Below are 19,219 nucleotides of genomic sequence, written 5' to 3'. Positions count from 1 at the left end.
ACGGCCAGATCTCTACAGTGGCAGCAAAGGGCCTCCACTCCTGTGTGCAGGTGTGCTGGTCTTCCTCCTCGACCGAGCTCCGGCATGCAGTGGCAGCCGAGGTCTTCCACGCTGATGCTTGTCCCATGGCGACCTGCTGCTTGCTGTCGCAGCCAAGCTCCATCTATGGCGTGCTCGTCGGAGACGAGGACAACCCGTACGACAACTACTCCCTGACTGTGTCACTCACTTCGCTCGGATGGATAGCGGACGAATAGAAAAACTCTAGATTTACCGGACGTCGTGCTTCCTCTATATTTTAGCGGACGGTTTAGCGCTCCTTGCTAGACACATACCGGACGTTTGCGTCCGTTACATTTATCGGACAGGAGGCTTTATCGTCCCTTGCTGGAGACGGCCTAAAACCATTGTACGTGGGCTGATGAGTTGCACAAGATCCTACACAAGTTCTAAATTGTCAATCATCTTAGTTTTGTACGAATTATTTTTTACTTCAAATTAAGTTTAAATGTAATCACAAACATATACAACATCAAACAAGATTTATTAGAGATACATCACGAAATACATCTTAATAATGCACTTATTTTGATTTTATAACGTGTACATTATGATGTGACGCCATCAATTGCACGAAGATGCTTTAGTGCGCACAATCAAGACTTGACTAGGTTATGGCGATATATAGGGTGCCTTTGATAATGCTCTGTTTCACGGCCTCACGGGTGAGCACAATCGAGTACCTACCATGCGATCCTCTACGAGATGGAAGCACCGCATATTGTCTCCTGCAGATTATTGTTGTTGTAGGTGAGCAGGATTAATTGTTTCTTGGTATGATGCGCGCACGGAGTGGGTATTTCATGACGGTGGTGAACTCCACGGTCTCCTCCATGTTGACGGTCTCTCCCTCTTCCGCCGGCAGCCAGTTGAGCTCCCTAACGAGGCTGCCGACGAAGAACTCGGCATGGTGCGTGCCCAGCGCGTACCCGGGGCACATCCTCCGCCCGGCGCCGAAAGGCATCATCTTGATCTCCCTGCTCCCCGTGATGTCCACGTCGTTCCCCTCTCCGCCGACCAGGAACCTCTCAGGCCGGAACTCGCGCGCCGCCGTCCACACCGACTCGTCGCGGCCGATCACCGCCACCATGAAGTTCACCTCCGCTCCTTTAGGCGCCGTATAGCCGCCGATCTCCGCGTCGCTCCGCACGGCATGCGGGACGAGGTAATGGCCTGGCGGGTGCAGGCGCAGGCCCTCGAGAACGACGGCTTTAAGGTATGGGAGCGCCTGGAGGTTGACGGCGTCGTCAAGCAGCTGGGGCTCGGCTCTGGTCACCTCGTCGTACACCTTGGCTTGGACGTCCGGGTGGTTCACTAGCTCGGCCATGATCCACTCGAGCAGTGTCACCGTCGTGTCTGTCCCGGCGCTGAGGAACTCGGAGCAAAGGCTTACCATCTCGGCGTCCGTGAGCGGCCGGTCACCGTCGTCGGCCACCCGCAGCGCGAGGAGCGACTTGGCATAGCACGGCGGCTGGTCTCCGTCGGCGACGGCGCTCGTGGCGTGGATGAGCGACGCGTAGAGCTCTTCCTGCCTCCGGCGCACGGCGACGTGCGCCCCCCACCGCCTGCGGAACAGCCTCTTGGTAACCGGCGGGAAGATGGCGAAGACCGGAAAGGACGTGGCGGTGAGCAGCGCGTGGCGCTCGAGCGCGTCGATCTCGTCGAGCACGTCCGGGGGAAGCCGCTCGCCGAAGCACATGTACGCGAGCAGCTCCGACATGGCGCGTCGGAGGAGCGGCCTGGCCGTGACGACCCCGCCGCCGGACTCCGACGACGACGACGCGTCGCGGAGGAGGCTGGCGACGAGGGCGTCGCACGCCCACCTTCTCGCCGGCGCCAGGAGGCCGAGGCGGGCGCGGTGCAGCGTCTCGGCGGCGAGGTTGCGGCGGACGAGGCGCCAGTAGGCCCCGTAGGGCGCGGAGTTTATGTTGCCGGCGTTGAAGAGCGGGTTGGGCTCGACGAGCGGCGGGCGGTCCGCGAAGGCGGCGCCTTCCCGGACGAGGACGCGGTGCGCGAGGCGACGGTCGGCGACGAAGACGGTGGTCGTGTGGAGGCGGAGGGAGATGACGGGCCCGTGGCGCGCGTGCAGCTCGCGGAGGTAGGGGCCAATGTCGAAGCGAGGCCGCCGCATCAGCGACAAAAGCTTGGCCAGCAACGTTGCCGTTGGCGGGCCAGGTGGGAGAGGTGGCTGGCTGGCCTTACCATTCTTCTTCGGGTTCTTCCGGCCATGACTCCGGTGAAGCAGGTAGAGGACTGAAGCTGCGAGCGAGACGGAGAGGAGTGGGACTGGCAAGGTGCGCAAGGTAAGAGTAAGACCCAGTTCCACCATGGCTAGTGGGGGTGGGGCAGACTACTCTGCTTAGTTTGGTCTCAAATGCTGCACACTTATCAGCTAGAGCTTTGTGTGTATGTATATATATATCGGCATATGAATTTGATTTGTACTAGCTTGGCGTTGTAAATTTGGTCTTATTTGTTTGTCGTGAGTTGCAATACTACGACAGAAACGGGCGTCCATTGCAGCCTAGCATCGATACCACCGCAGCAGGTCGTCGCATGGCCAAATCAGGCAGATTTTAAAAGGGGACTAGCAAACATCAGCATGCAGGTGGATTGCAGCGGTAAAGCACAATATAAAAACAGGAATAGACGAAGGGGATCAAATCGAATGCAATGCCGTCGTATTTTTTACGAAATGTCATCGTATTTTCTCTCATCTTTTTCGACTTATTTGATGAACATGTATCGATCTTAACATATGTGTTAAAGTGTGTTGATGTAAAATTTATTTCTAAATTTCGGGCCAACCGCCAATCTATTCAATTACACATGGCTATAGATGGCCAAAATGCCCGTCCGGCCCAGCCCGGTACTAGCACTATTAGGCACGATAATATTAATAATCGTGTCATGCCGTATCGCCACTAGTATCTAACCAGCGGTCCAGGCACTACACTATAGTGTTTAATCGTGCCGTGTCGGTACTGTACGACACTAACGTTTAATAGTGCTCGTGCTAGCCTAGGTTATAATTTTAAAACTTGAATATTTATACCATTATAAAGTGAATTCATTATGTTTAAAATCTTAGCAAATAACAATTTACACTCATGTGCACATATCACATTCACATCTATAAACCACCATTTGGTGTAAGTCGTGCCTAACTGTGCTAGTCACTTAATCGTGCTGTGCTCATGCCAGCCCATCGTGCCGAGTGGTGGCTCAAGCACGGCACTAGACTTGTGTCGTGCCGGCACTTGCACTATCCGTCTGTTTGGTTCCCTGTGTATGCGCGTGCATGGCCCATAGGATGCAGAATAACTCGGGCCCGTGTTGTTTGGTTACCTGGACGGAGATTTGAGCCAGGCCCGGCACATACGGCCATTTTCCGCGTCGCTCGGGATCCAGGCTGTGCTCGTTCACCGCACTCGCCCCTCCTCGCATCCGCTCGCGCAGCGGAGACCGGAGGGCGGACGAACCCCCGCGTGCTAGGGTTTGCCGACGGTGTCGCCGCCGCCACTCGCCGGTGTCGAGCTCTCCCTCTCCCATCTCCACTCGCCCTCGAGCTCTCCCTCTCTCGTCTCCACTCTCCTCAGTTGCCGCTGTCGAGCTTTAGGGTTCTTAGATCCCGTAGCCGCCTCGCCTGGAGCTCGCGCAGCCGCCTCGCCTCGCGTGGAGCTCCCGTAGCCGCCGCTGTTGAGGTCAGACTCTGCCTTCTCCTCTCACCCTCCAGCTCTCCCTCTCCCGTCTCCTCTCCCCGCTCCTCTCCCCGCTCCAAACACTGGGCCGGTCGATCGTCTGCCGCACCCCCTTGCGGTCACGGGTCTCGTCTTCTCTGTCTCTCGCGCACGGATCTCACTCTCCGACGCTAGGTGCACTTGCTCCTGGTACTACCAGGTAACGATGTCTGGCATCTCCCTTACCCTCCTCCTGGCCAAAAGATCTTCGTTTGATTTATGCGGCACTATTGGTAATGAGGTTTGATTTCGTTAGATCTGAGAATGTTTTGAGTACTATTGGTAGTTCTTGGTTGTGTAGATCATGGTTTTGTGATATTTATGTTGTACTATGCCATGTTTTCTTAGATCTAGTATAGCTTCATGTTCATGTTCTTATCTGGTATAGCTTGATGTTCTTATCGTTGCTTGCTTCACGTTTTCTTAGATATGGTTAAGCCTATAGCTTCATGTTCATGTTCTTATCTGGTATAGCTTGATGCACATGTTGTCTTTGTTAGATCTGGACATCTGGTATAACTTAAAAGTGCAAGATGTGCAAGATGTGGGTCTGAATTAAGACATAATTAACTTTGTTGATCTGGTATACTTTATCTGGTCTCTCAGCTTTACTTGTGTCATAGATCTGGTATTTATGCGCTAGGATTCTTGTGTATTCTGTTACTTTGTTCTAAACTATTCTTTGTAAATTGTTCTCATAATTAACTTTGTTTTATGTGTATAGCTTCATGTTGATCTGGTATACTTTATTTGGTCTCGCAGCTTTACTTGTGTCCTAAACTGCTCTCATATTCTGTTACTTTTATAATTTGTTTCCTTTGTTCTTTGTAAACTGCTCTCATATTCTGTTACTTTTATAATTTGTTTCCTCTGTTCTTTGTAAACTGCTCTCATTTTCTGTTACTTTTATAATTTGTTTCCTCTGTTCTTTGTAAACTGCTCTCATTTTCTGTTACTTTTATAATTTGTTTCCTCTGTTCTTTGTAAACTGCTCTCATTTTCTGTTACTTTTATAATTTGTTTCCTCTGTTCTTTGTAAACTGCTCTCATATTCTGTTACTTTTATAATTTGTTTCCTCTGTTCTTTGTAAACTGCTCTCATTTTCTGTTACTTTGTTCTAAACTGTTCATTGTAAACTGCTCTCATATTCTGTTACTTTGTTCTAAATTGTTCTTTGTAAACTGCTCTCATATTCTGTTACTTTGTTCTAAACTGTTCTTTGTAAACTGCTCTCATATTCTGAGCTGTCGATCAATGGTATGTGATGCTTATGCCTCTGGGTGGCACATCTTTTGTATGTTGCAGCCGTGGCTCATGTAACAATATGTTTTCATATATTTGCAACTAGGACATCAATTATATTTTCTGAGCTATAGATCAATGTTCTATGATGCTTATGCCTCTGGGTGGCACATCTCTTGTATGTTGCAGCCGTGGCTCATGTAACAATATGTTTTCATATATTTGCAACTAGCACAGTACATGTGAGCCAACTTAGACCTCTAATCTCCTTTTCTATTTTATTACTCTAGCAATGGATCCTACTATTGCACGTCGGCGGCTAATTGCAAAGGCCGTGGTACTTGTAGCAGTTATGTCAGCCTGGTTGGATGCATGGTTGAGGTACCGACTGCATGCTAGGAGGTCTATCACTTATGGCCCAATGCACCAAAGAGACCGAGAGAGACAAAACAACCTGAGATTTATTTATGAATCCACTGATGTTGAGTGTGTTGACTTACTTAGGATGAGAAGAGCCCCTTTTATGCAGTTGTGTGACCTTTTTCGCACTAGGCAACTATTGAGAGATAGTATTCATAGCTCAGTAGAGGAGCAGGTTGCCATGTTTTTACATGTGGTAGGTCATAACCAAAGGTTTAGAGTTGTACACATGACCTTTCGAAGGTCTATTGAGACCATCAGCAGATACTTCAGGGAAGTATTGTATGCTGTTGGTGAACTAAGAAATGAAATGATCTTGCCACCTTCAACTGCTACACCAACCAAAATTAGAGATAGCCACAGATGGTACCCCTATTTCAAGGTCAGCCATCCAAACACACCACTACTAATCCCTTCCTTTTCATGTGTAGGGTTTGTAGTAACAAATGTTTGCCCTAATGTGTAGGACTGTATTGGTGCCATTGATGGCACTCATGTGCTAGCAAGAGTTCCTAGAAATCAGAGAGCTGCCTTCCTTGGCAGGAAACACACCACAACACAGAACATCTTAGCTGCTGTAGACTTTGATCTAAGGTTTACATATGTTCTTGCTGGCTGGGAGGGATCAGCACATGATGCCCTTATCCTTGCTGATGCCCTTGAGAGAGAAGATGGTCTAAAAGTGCCCCAAGGTAAAAAATTAGTATTGGTCTACACAATACACACTTCCCTTGGTATTCCCTAATATATGATCTATGATGTTAGGTAAATTTTACCTTGTGGATGCTGGTTATGCTGTCAGGCCTGGGTTTTTACCCCCTTACCGTGCCACACGGTACCACTTGAGTGAATATGGGGGGAGGAATCCACAGAACCCAAAAGAGCTCTTCAACCTTAGACATTCATCACTAAGGGTGACAATAGAGAGGGCCTTCGGTGCTTTGAAGAACAGATTCAAAATATTATACAACAAACCTTTCCATCCATACAAGACACAAGTAAAGCTAGTTCTAGCCTGTTGTATCCTCCACAACTGGATTCTTCGTCATGGGAATGATGAACATATTCCACTAGAAGACACATGGGCTGCAAATCAAGTTCATGAGGGAGCTCCCCTTGACCTTGTCATGGACAATGCTGCCTGGTCTGCTACCAGGGACAATTGGGCTCAACAGATGTGGCAAAATAGGGGATAGTGGTCATTATGTACTGTGCTAAGTTGCTCATAGATGATGAACATTGTCACTTTCTATAAGATCTAGTTCCATGCTGAGAACATTGTCTATTAGCAATGATGATTACTACTTTCCTACTTTACTATTTCTACTTTCCTATGCTGAGAACATTGTCTATTAGCAATGATGATTACTACTTTCCTACTTTACTATTTCTACTTTCCTATGCTGAGAACATTGTCTATGATCACTACTATTTCTACTTCTACTTTCCTATGCTGAGAATATCTATCTGTCTTCCCCCCTAATCTTTTACTTGTTCCAGCTATGGCTGACATGGTGTCTGGGGTTGGTAGCCAGGGGGCTAGGCCTGCTCTTAGGTGGAGTGCAGCAATGTCTGGGTTTGTTCTACGTCGTTTTGTTGACTTGATAGGTACTGGGGTTAGGACTGACAAGGGTTTTAAGGAAATCCACATTAACTCTGTTGCTAAAAATGTCTCTGAGTTCTGTGGCCAAGAAGTAACAGGCCAGCAAGTGTACAATCACCTTCGTAAGTGGAGGTCTAGGTGGGTCAAAGTTTGCAAACTAAAGGACATTAGTGGCGCTCTTTAGGATGAGGATACCTTTGTCATAAGCTTAGAAGAGGGTCATCATTATGCTGCTTACATCAAGGTTAGGACCAACACCTTCCATTTCTCTAATTTGGTCTAACTTGAAATTGCTAACTTGAGTTGCTAACTCAATAGGATCACCCAAAAGATGCTGATTACCTCAATAGGCCCATAGAGAACTATATGGCTATGCAAATCATTTTTGGAAGTGGGGTTGCCACTGGTAGGTTTGCAATGGGTTCAAATGAGCCTTTGGGCAAGCCAAGTGACATTGTTGACATCTTAGATGATGGCATTGAAGTGACCTCAGAGTTTGTTGATGCTTCCAATCTAACTGGCAAGGGAAAGACTGTTGATAAGGGTACCCCTGGTGACTCCATTGATACCAAGCCTATGTCCAACTTAGGGAAGAGGAAGAGGTACATGACTGATGAAGATGTTGCTGTGTTCAATGGGATGAAAGAGGTTGTATCTGATGTTGCTGCTGCTGTCCGTGAAAGCATCCATGCTGAAGCAGCACCTGGGATCTACAATGCTGTAATCAACTGTCCTGGGTTCTCTAGGGAGGCTCTCATGTATGCCCTAAACCACATGATGGAGCACAAGGCCACCTCCCTGGTGTTCCTGGACATGACTCCTGATGATCGTGACCTATGGCTCAAGACTTTCCTAGCCAAGCACTACCACAACTGATGTATCCCTGAGTGCAGCAATGTCTGTCTAGAACAATGATGTATCCCTGAGTTCTATGGGTCTATGGGTTTAGGGCATCTATACTGTTTAAGAACAGATTTGGTCCACTTGCTCTATTCCATCTATACTAGATGCTACTTAAGAACAATGATGTATCCCTGAGTTCGATGGGTTTCCCTGTTTAAGAACAGTTTATCTGATGTGTCTCTCCTTTATCCTGATTAAGAACAGATTTGGTATTTGAGAACAATGATGTTTCCCTGAGTCCTATGGATTTCCCTGTTTGAGAACTGATATGCTACACTTGATCTGATGTGTGTGTCCTTTATGCCAATGATGATAACAAAAGTGAATATTAAGCCTACTCAGTTAGCCAGCCACTAATAATAGTCATTTATGTTGTTTTGTTGTTTTTGGTGTTTAAGAACAGATATGCTACACTTGAAGTTTTCAGTAATCAGCTGTTTGATCAACTGTTTGAACAGATATGCTACACTTGATTTGGTTTTGGTTTTTGAGAACTGATACTCCTATCTATATCCTTTATCACTATTTAGTAGCTGGCTACACTGTCATGTAGGATCAATTTTACTGAGCTGAGGCTAATATTAATAACTATTTCATATTTACAAGTCCTAGTGTAAATATCAGTAACCAGCTGTTTGATCAGCTGTTTGATTTATTTCATATTTACAAATGTTTGATCAGCTGGCTACACTTGATTTGGTTTTGAAGTTTTCAGTAACCAGCAGCTTCTTTGCATGCAGTTTGAAGTTTTCAGTAACCAGCAGCTGTTTGAACAGATATGCTACACTTGATTTGGATTTGGTTTTGAAGTTTTGAAGTTTTCAGTAACCAGCAGCTTCTTTGATCAGCTGGCTACACTTGATTTAGTTTTCAGTAAACAGTTTGAAGTTTTCTTGGTATGCTGTGTAAATCTGGTTAAAGATCTGTTCTTTTGAGGCTAATCTGGTTATTGTTTACTGTTTATTACAACATACCAATATGAAATTACACAAGAGATGTTGTAATAAACAATATGAAATAAACCAATAACAGCTGGTGAAACATCTGTTCTTATTGTTTATCACCAATATGAAATTTTTATCACCAATAACATCTGTTCTTATTGTTTATCAACATCTGTTATGAAATAAACCGATAACAGATTTTTATTGTTTATCACCAGCTGGTTTATTGTTTTCTGGTTATTGTTTTTTGAGGCTAATCTGTGTGATGATTACACAGTTTATTTTCGCAGCACTCTGGTTATTGTTTGAGAGGCTAATCTGTGTGAGGTGACACAAAGATCTGTTCTAGAGATATACACAGATTTGTGTAATTACAGCTAGATTTTGTGTAATTACAGCGTCTGTTAAATATACACAGATCTCAACTCCAAGTCAGCTGATATGTCTGAAAGTGAAAAGGAAAATTTGCAAACAGATCTCAACTCCAAGTCAGCGTTTGTTCAGACATATCTGTTTTAAAGATCTGTTCTTTTGACGTCTGTTAAACAGAAAAGATCTTTTCTGGTTAAAGATCTTTTTCTTGTTTTATGCTTGTATATATTTGTTTTAATACAATTTACTTGTTTTCAGCCTCAGATCTTTAATCAGACGTTTACAAGTGATTATTAGACGTTTAATTTTCTGTTCTTTTCTGTTTTGAGCATAATACAAGTATATACAATTGAAAACCAAACAGCGTAGGGTAGCAAACCAAACACGAGCTCATTAAATCCTGGATGAGTCGGTACAGGAAACCAAACACGAGCTCATTAAATCCTGGCTGAGTCGGTACAGGAAACCAAACACGTAACAAATTAACTAGTTGCGTCCATGTATACATGCTAGGCTCAGCCTGCATCTGGATCTAAACCAGGCTCTACCCAGCCGAACAACCAATCAGCCGGTATATTAATCGTGCATGTACCGTGCCGAAGCGCTACGTACCGTGTCGTGCTTATGTAACACCTCAAATCTCCATTTTAGGATTTAGGATAATTCTCCAAAAGTATTTAATTAAAAGATATCCTAAATAAGAAATTTTTCTTCTACTATTGGAGTTGATTCTCCCAAAATGAATATGTTTCTAAATAAAAGTGTTTTCTAAGGAAACATGGAATAAAATAATCATTATATGACTTGAATTACTCTTTGAATAGACTATATAGTTAAAAAAATATTTGTAAAGAAATACATCCAATCTAAAGTAATTCTTTCTATTGAACATTACCTTTCATAAATTATAAATTTAATAAATATTTGTTTGAATTAGACTTTTCACTTTCATCACACATTCAAAAAATCCCTTTGTGTGTGTTGCATATCCGAAATATAGGTTTAAATAAACAAGGAAATAATTAGTGTAAAAAAGTATATCTATAAATATTGCATCATGCTCGATATTTTGGTTGTTGCATGTTTAAGTTTAAATCTAAAAATTTGAATCTTGCTTGAATGTGAAAAAAATACAAAAAAAGAATAGGAACTCACCCCGGGGCCATGTCCCTCTTGTCGGCCCAGCCTGCCTTGACTGCAGGGGCCATCAACCAGCCGAGTACCATGTGAGCGCGATCCAACCTTCCCTCCCTTCCACCAAGGGCCTACGCTGTTTGAGGCATTTTGTCACACCCGGTTTTAAGGAACAAAGCCGAGTGCATCTTATACATGCGCTAAAGAAGACAACATATATAATAACAGAGTGTATAGAGATAAACGTCACAATAAAATCAGAGTACTTATTACATAGCGGAAGTCTTACAAAATAAAATATGAACATCAGAGGAACTAAAATTTATCCTTGGCGCCAGAAAGCTGACTGGGAGACGCCACCTAGATCAAGTCGAAAGCCTCAATGTTAGGCGGCTCCTCTTCGACCACCTGTTCTTCTCCTGTGGGGGAGTGTGAGACAGCAAGAGTGAGCTCACACATGTTCATCGCCCAACAAGTCGTGGAGAATAATGTGGCATGAACTCACCAAAGGTGGGAGTTCATGAAGTGTAAGGCTGATCAATGAAATAAAGGCTGAAGCTGAGCATTGCTTTTATAAGTTGGTCAAAATTTTATTAGCAATTACTAAGTGTAAGTAAATACCAAACCTTAATAATAATAAAGAAATGTAATAGTAAAATAATCCCAAATGCAATGAAATGACAAATTAAGTTTAAGTTCCATAAATTAATCATGTGAGTGTCCGAGCCGCTCATGACCGTGAGCACGACTAGTATACCAGTTTTACACTCTGCAGAGGTTGCGCATGTTTACCCACAAGTCATGTTACCCATTTTCCACGGAGTTGATCAGACCCCATACACCTCTACGAGGCAGGGTACCACTATGAGGCCTTTACAAAGTTCCACTAGCTTCAGACTACCCGCTACAGTTTATAGGAAGCTCCAGTGCAGGAATCCCTCGCCTGACCGCCATCGCAGCAAAATCAACCCAAGGACCTCCCTACACTGACCACTCCCCTACTGCCCTTGCCCCTTTCGGGTAAGATAGTCATCCACTAGCTTTCTTAGTTAATCAACCAATGGCGTCCTATTAAACCCTTGTGGTAGCACTGTTTTCCCGGGTGGTTCTCCATGTTCCCATTAACATAATGATCTTATCATGAATAGTAAAGAATAAACAGATAATAAAGAGTGTAATCATGAGTAATAAATATCTTTATACCCAAATCCACATAAAGCAATAGCATGTACTACCTAAAAATTTAGTAGCAAAATCAGTGGTGAAACAAGGTATAAAGATAGTCAAATCTAGGGTATCCTATTGGGTCCCAGCAAAATTGACCTATGTAGATCATTATGATTAATAAGAACATGAATGGGTAAAAGAAGTGATCAAGGGCACAACTTGGCTTCTACGAGCTCCTGCTCAGCAGTCTCTACCAGCTGAACCTCAGGATCCTCAGTAGCTTGCTCGTCTACTCGCATCAATACAGTACATACATAGCATAGCAAGAATTAACATTACACCAAATATGTAAATAAAATACACAATAATAATCTAGACATTAAATTAAGATCATAGGAACTACAATTATTAATTTTGGAGTTATAGATTTTAAGTTATGAATTTTCCAACGTTTTATGTATTTAATACAAGATTAAGTAGCAGATAAATTTTTAATGTGTTTTTCATGTCAAAGCAGAGGCACAAATGGATATACAATAATATTATGAAAATTTAGGAACTGGAATGGACCAAATTAGAGTTCATATGCATTTTCTATGAATTAAACCAGTTTCTAACATCTATTTATGCATTAAAATTAGTTTCTAATATTAATTTCTGATTTTCAATACCCACTGGATTGGGCATCAAATAGTGAACAGTACAGGGGCTACGGAGTAAATGTTTCTAAGACTCAGAGAGTCCCTGGCATGGACGGCGGGTTGTTTTCTATTTTAGTCAGGGTCTCTTTAGCAAATTTGACACGGTGAAGGGGTATCATGATGCATCGGCCGTTAGATCCGCAATCGTCGGTCTAGATTAGACCGAGGTACACATGAACCTGAGATCGTCCACATATGTTGGATCCCAATCCTACGATCCGTGGCACACTATCCATTCTCTCCCACCACGGCCGCACGATTATTTATCAATGGCTACGATTGATTAACCGAACGGAGGCCACAAGATCTAATCCTAGCCGCAGGCAAACGATCCAACGGCGATGGCCCTTCTTCCTCACCGCGCCGCGTGAGTGACAGAGCTCGGTATCCGACGGTGAGCTCGCCACCGCGACGGCGAACAACCAAAACCGCACCCAGCTCATGCCTAACCAAACCTCTCACGCTTCTTAACACGCTACGGAGAAGGAACCCGGATCATGCCTCCAATCCAGATGAAGGCAAGGTCGATGCGCAGATTCCCGAGCCTGCACGCGATGGAAGCACTAGGTTCCAGACGCCGCGCCGCCAAGCCGCTTCGGCCGCCGCACCAGGAAGCCACGTCGCGCCCGGACTCCTCGTGGCCTCACGAACCGATGGCGAGCGGGTACCCACGATCGGCGATGAGCACACGCGTTCTCTCTCCTCCGGCGAGTACGATAGAGAAAATCACCGTGCGCTGCTATGGCTCGAGATATAGAGCGGGGAAGAGGCGGCGACCGGGCCTTAAATCGATGGCGCCCAGCATTCGATTGGCGCAAAACTGGGGAGCCACGCGAAGGGGGGGTCGTGACCCGGTCGACGTGGCGCTTCTTGCGCGATGGCGATTGACAAAGGCTGGACGTTGGACGAATGGGTCCACGCGCAGTGAAAACGAGCGCGCGAGAGACGAGACCGCGCAGTGGGGCCCTCAAGTTAGCACACACACGCGCGCGTGAGGGGCTGATGGCGCGGGCCCGCCTGTCGGCGCCCATGACCGCAGTCTGGGCCGCGCGTGGTGGATGGGTGAGTGGGCCGAATAGGGTAGCCGCTGGCCCATATGAGGTTTTGTCTTTTTCTTTTATTTATTCATTTTTTTTCTATTTCCTTTCCTCCCTTTCCAATTCAAATTTAATCCTAGTTTAAATTTAAACTTGTGACAAACTTATCCTCAAAGTATATTGTGAGATTAGAAGTACTAATTTTAGAAATATAACTATACATATATTATTTATATTTTGATATCCTTTCTTTTCTTCTCCTTTTTCCTCAAATCCTCTTCATTATTATTTTATTTTTATTCATATTATTATGGTTTTAAATGCACAAACAAAGATCCAATATGATGCAAAGGTTTATTTTAGGTGTTATTAATTATTTGTTCTCTTTATATATGGTTATTACCAGATTACAGTGAGTATGGGGCAAAAACACATAATGAGATCTTCTCTCTCCAAATTGTTTACAAATTGGGTATTACAAATCCTACCCCCCTTAAAAATAATCTCGTCCTCGAGATTTAAGAAGATCTAGGGAAAAGATGGGGAAAATCTATGCGAAGCTCTTCTTCTCTCTCCCAAGTAGCTGCATCTTCTCCGTGATGACTCTATTGTACTTTGCACATCTTTATCACCTTATTTATTGTAACTCGAGTCAAAGTGTCTAGAATCTTGATAGGGTACTCAACATAGGTCAGGTCATCTTGCACACTGAGGTCTTCCATTGGTAGCTGCTCCTCAGGCACCCTGAGGCACTTCTTTAGCTGGGACACATGGAATACATCATGTACATCTGACAGATGATCGGGTAACTCTAGTTGATATGCAACTTCTCTCACTCGCTTTAAGATCAAGAAGGGTCCAATGAAGCGAGAGGACAACTTTCCTTTAACTTTAAATCTCCTCATACCCCGGATCGGTGACACCTTCAGATACACGTGATCACCCTCCTTCAACTCCAGTAGTCTTCTCCTATTATCAGCATAGCTCTTTTGCCTTGATTGTGCAATTCTCAAATTTTCTCTTATCATTCGAACTTGTTCTTCTGCCTCTTGTATAAGTTCAGGCCCAAAGAACTGTCTTTCTCTAGTCTGATCCTAATACAGTGGAGTCCTGCACTTTCTGCCATATAGAGCATCAAATGGTGACATCTTCAAACTGGCCTGGTAGCTATTATTATAAGAGAACTCTGCATATGGTAAGCTCTTATCCCAACTTCCACCATGTTTAAGAGCACAAGCTCTTAACATATCCTCCAGCACTTGGTTAGTCCTCTCTGTTTGTCCATCAGTCTGAGGATGGTAGGCCGAACTAAAATTCAACTTTGTATCCAAGCTCTCATGCAACTTCTTCCAAAACTGAGAAGTAAACTGTGAACCTCGATCTGACACGATCTTCTTAGGCACTCCATGTAGACAAACTATCCGAGTCATATACAATTCTGCTAGCTTGGCTCCCGTGTAATTAGTCCTCACTGGTATGAAATGAGCCACTTTGGTCAATCTGTCTACAATCACCCAAATAGAGTCATACCCAGTAGGGGTGCGGGGTAGTCCAACAATGAAATCCATACCAATTTCTTCCCATTTCCACTCGGGTATCTTCAATGGATGCAATAGTCTAGCTGGTCTTTGATGTTCGGCCTTGACTCTTTGACACACATCACACTTAGCCACATGAGCAGCAACATCTCTTTTCAATCCATACCACCAGTACTTTTGCTTCAAATCCTGATACATCTTAGTGCTACCAGGGTGGATAGAGTAATCAGAATCATGGGCTTCTTTCAATATAGTCTCACGAAGGCTATCGATCTCCGGAACACATATCCGATCTTTGAACCATACAGTGCCTTGCTCATCCTCCGTGAATTCTGGAACTCTACCTTCCGTAATCAGATCCTTAATCTCTTGAATTTTAGCATCACCAACTTGGCCTTTACGAATTTCTTGCTCCAAGGTAGGTTCCAATTCGATGGTAACTCCTTCGGTATGAGTAACAATTCCTAGATTGAGTCTCTCAAAATCTTTTGCTAATTCATCGGGTAGCTGGACAACAAAAGCGGAGTGAACATGCTTCTTCCGACTCAAGGCATCTGCAACCAAATTCGCCTTGCCTGGGTGATAGTGAATCTCCAAATCATAATCCTTAATGAGCTCCAACCAACGATGTTGCCTAAGGTTGAGATCCTTCTGAGTGAATATATACTTCAAACTCTTATGATCCATGTACACTTGACACTTGGTTCCCATAATGTAATGTCTCCATATTTTAAGTGCATGCACAACGACTGCCAGCTCTAAGTCATGAGTGGGGTAGTTCAATTCATGTTTCTGCAACTGACGAGACGTGTAGGCGATCACATGCCCTTCTTGCATGAGCACACATCCCAATCCTTGTCCACATGCATCACAATAAATGTCAAATCCTTTCTGTAGATCTGGCATAACTAACACTGGTGGGGACATCAATCTCTTCTTCAATTGATCAAAGCTCTCTTGGCACTTCTCATCCCACTTAAATTCTCTTCCTTTCCCTAGAAGCGAGGTCATAGGCTTAGCGATCTTAGAGAATCCTTCAATAAATCTCCGATAATATCCTGCAAGTCCCAAGAAACTACGAATCTCAGTAACTGTAGTGGGCACTCTCCACTCCATTATTTCCTTAACCTTAGCAGGATCCACTACTATTCCTCCATTAGAAATGATATGCCCAAGGAATGGCACCTTGTCAATCCAGAACTCGCATTTACTGAACTTGGAGTAGAGTTGATTATCTCTTAGCTTCTGTAGCACCAACCTTAGATGTTCTTCATGATCACTTTCACTCTTAGAGTAGATAAGAATATCATCGATGAACACCACGACGAATCTGTCTAGATACTCCATAAACACCTTATTCATCAAATTTATAAAATATGCTGGTGCATTGGTTAATCCAAACGACATAACAGTGAACTCATATAATCCATATCGAGTCGAGAAAGCCGTCTTGGGAATATCCGCTGGTCTAATCTTCATTTGATGGTAACCCGATCGGAGATCAATCTTCGAAAATACCCTAGCACCTCTCATCTGATCAAACAAATCCTCAATATGGGGTAACAGATACTTGTTCTTCACAGTAACACCATTAAGTGATCTATAATCCACACACATCCGTTGCGAACCATCCTTCTTCTACACAAACAGTACCGGTGCTCCCCAAGGTGAGGAACTTGGACGAATGTACCCAGCCTCTTGTAATTCTGTTAACTGCTTCTTCAGTTCCTTTAACTCTTCTACAGACATCCTGTATGGTCGCTTAGAAATAGGGCAGTTCCAGGTAGAAGATCAATCACAAACTCAACTTCCCTATCTGGTGGCATCCCTGGTAACTCCTCTGGAAAGACATCCGGAAAATCTCTAACCACACGGATGTTGTCACCAACAAACTCCTTAGGTATGAAGTATATAGCCCGTTTGGAGGAGGTGGTTACTGCAATTTGAACTTGAAACGTTTCTCCTTTAGGGCTAGTGAGTTCTATAGTACCCCTACCACATGCTATAATGACCTTTGCCTTCCTTAACCATGACATACCAAGGATTAGATCTATATTGCTTGCCTCAAATATTATAGCAGTAGCTCCAAATTCTCTTCCCATAATGGTTAATGTTAATCTACGTGTTATTTGATTTGCCTCAATAGGCCCTTTAGGTGTGATTACTATCATTGGTTTTCTCATATTTAGCAGTGGTATCTCATTTGTTGGCATATCGAGCAGACATGAATGAATGTGTAGCACCAGAATCAAATAATATGGTTTTTGCATTAACATAAAACATACCAAGTACGATGTCCGCACCATCAGGAGTAGCATCAACGCTGACTTGATTCACTCTGGCTATAGAATATCCCTTGCCAGGAGTTTGTTGCTTGTTCTTAGCTGGTGTACCAGAATTTCCCATCGGACAAGCATTAGCATAGTGCCCAATCTGACTGCACTTGAAGCACGTAGGGCCAGTCTTCTGTCCTGTAGGTCTCATCGGGGTGCCAGTGGGAGTAGCCTGACGAGTAGGAGGTGTCCGTGGAGACCCCTATGGAGCATACTGAGCTGGGCATGGTCCTCCGGGACGAGTAGGTGTACCCTGTGGCGAAACGTAGCGGGGACGAACACTGCTGCTACCCTATCCCTATGAGATAGCCTTCCTCTTCAAGTCTCCCAGTTGAACACGCTTGTGCTCAATAGCAAGAGCCTTATCCAGCAACCTCTGAAATGATGGGAATGTGTGTGCAACCAGTGCATACTGTAGGGGTCCATTAAGTCCTTCAATAAAGTGTTCCTGCTTTCTCTCATCCTCAGCAACTTCATCCGGTGCATATCTGGAGAGCTGAAAAAACTTATCTTTGTACTCGCTGACAGACATGTTGCCTTGCTTCAATGACAGAAACTCCTTCTTCTTGATCTTCATCAATCCAGCTGGAATGTGATAGTTTCTGAACTGTGTACTGAACTCTTCCCAAGTAATAGTATCAGCAGCATCATGGGTAGCAGTATAAGAATCCCACCAGTCAGCAGCAGGACCTGTCAGACGACCTGAGGCATAAAGAACTTTCTCCCGATCTGAGCATTGGGCGATGTTGAGCATCTTCTCAATTGACTTCAACCAATCATCTGCATCAAGTGGATCTGGCGAGCTGGCGAAGGTCGGTGGCTTATGGCTCATAAATTCCCGGTGCTTATCACGAGGTGGAACTGGTGGTGGTGGTGGAGGCAATGGTACTTGTTGCTGTTGCTGTTGTTGCTGTTGTTGTTGAAATTACTGCTGCAGCTGCTGTTGCGCCCTTCTCTCCTGGCGTATCTCTTCTCGCTCCTGGCGCAATTCCTGGCGTATCTCTTCTCTTTCCTGACGCATCTCCTGGCGTTCTTGCTGCATCTGAGCCCGCATATCTGCCATAGTGTCCGCCATTTGCTGCATCATCCTCATCTGAGTTGCAATCAGTGGGTCGACTCCGCCTGGTGGAGGATTAGAGGGATTCATCTCTGCTGGTTGTGGCTGGGGTTGTCTATATATCCGCCGAGTGTGTCGATTAGGAGGCAAATCAATTCCACCACACCGCCTGGTATTGACCATCTGAGTTAGATACATATAGTAAGAGAATAGTAGACAAGACAGTAATTACGAATCATGTTACTTTGGGGGATTTATTAGCTAAGCAGTTTAATGTTTTATCTACCATAGCTAATTCATTACCTTATAGTGGTACATACTAGGATGTCCATATATAATATTTCAACCAATTAAAGAAGCAAATCAGACATTTATCATCAGAACAATCAAACAACATTTTTAAAATAGAGAAAATAGTTTTTTTGTCTTAGGCCTCCTATCTCTTAAAAATGTCATAGGGGTAGGATTCCAAGGTGTGAAATCTGTCTTATCTTAGAATAGAGAAGGTAAGAATGATCAGAGTAGAACAGTAGAAGGTGAGACAGGATCAAGATAAGGGTAGAAAGAATCAGAGTAAGGTAAGTAGGTAAGGGTTTTGTCTGTTTCTATCTAGGTTTCGTCCTACAGTCAACATTTCCTCTAATACCACTTCTGTCACACCCGGTTTTAAGGAACAAAGCCGGGTGCATCTCATACATGCGCCAAAGAAGACAACATATATAATAACAGAGTGTATAGAGATAAACGTCACAATAAAATCAGAGTACTTATTACATAGCGGAAGTCTTACAAAATAAAATATGAACATCGCAGGAACTAAAATTTATCCTTGGCACCAGAAAGCTGACTGGGAGACGCCACCTAGATCAAGTTGAAAGCCTCAATGTTAGGCGGCTCCTCTTCGACCACCTGTTCTTCTCCTGTGGGGGAGTGTAAGACAGCAAGAGTGAGCTCACACATGTTCATC

The 19,219-nt window shown here is 44.2% G+C and overlaps 2 protein-coding genes across 2 annotated transcripts; one reads left to right on the top strand and one right to left on the bottom strand.

Moving 5' to 3' along the window:
• Window positions 1-523: 523 nt before the first annotated feature.
• LOC103651810 (cytochrome P450 89A2) lies at window positions 524-2,479 on the bottom strand. The gene has a single exon (XM_020550671.2). The coding sequence runs from the start codon at window positions 2,387-2,389 to the stop codon at window positions 821-823; it is 1,569 nt and encodes a 522-aa protein (XP_020406260.1). The 5' UTR covers window positions 2,390-2,479; the 3' UTR covers window positions 524-820.
• A 3,213-nt stretch (window positions 2,480-5,692) lies between these two features.
• LOC103655379 (protein ALP1-like) lies at window positions 5,693-6,659 on the top strand. The gene is made up of 3 exons (XM_020550728.2): window positions 5,693-5,845; window positions 5,930-6,155; window positions 6,229-6,659. Exons 1-3 carry the CDS (start codon window positions 5,693-5,695, stop codon window positions 6,657-6,659), a joined length of 810 nt encoding a protein of 269 aa, XP_020406317.2.
• Window positions 6,660-19,219: the final 12,560 nt, after the last annotated feature.

Source organism: Zea mays, chromosome 3, assembly GCF_902167145.1.
Source record: "Zea mays cultivar B73 chromosome 3, Zm-B73-REFERENCE-NAM-5.0, whole genome shotgun sequence".
NCBI lineage: Eukaryota > Viridiplantae > Streptophyta > Magnoliopsida > Poales > Poaceae > Zea > Zea mays.
The sequence above is the reverse complement of the archived record's forward strand: the minus strand, read 5'-3'. Positions and strand labels throughout refer to the sequence as shown.

Bases quoted from the DNA above. Each gene is read 5' to 3' on its own strand.
- LOC103655379 (XM_020550728.2), top strand. From the start codon at position 5,693: ATGACCTTTCGAAGGTCTATTGAGACCATCAGCAGATACTTCAGGGAA. The intron at 5,846-5,929 runs GTCAGCCATCCA...CCTAATGTGTAG, and splicing joins GATGGTACCCCTATTTCAAG to GACTGTATTGGTGCCATTGA. The intron at 6,156-6,228 runs GTAAAAAATTAG...CTATGATGTTAG, and splicing joins TGGTCTAAAAGTGCCCCAAG to GTAAATTTTACCTTGTGGAT.
- LOC103651810 (XM_020550671.2), bottom strand. From the start codon at position 2,389: ATGGTGGAACTGGGTCTTACTCTTACCTTGCGCACCTTGCCAGTCCCA.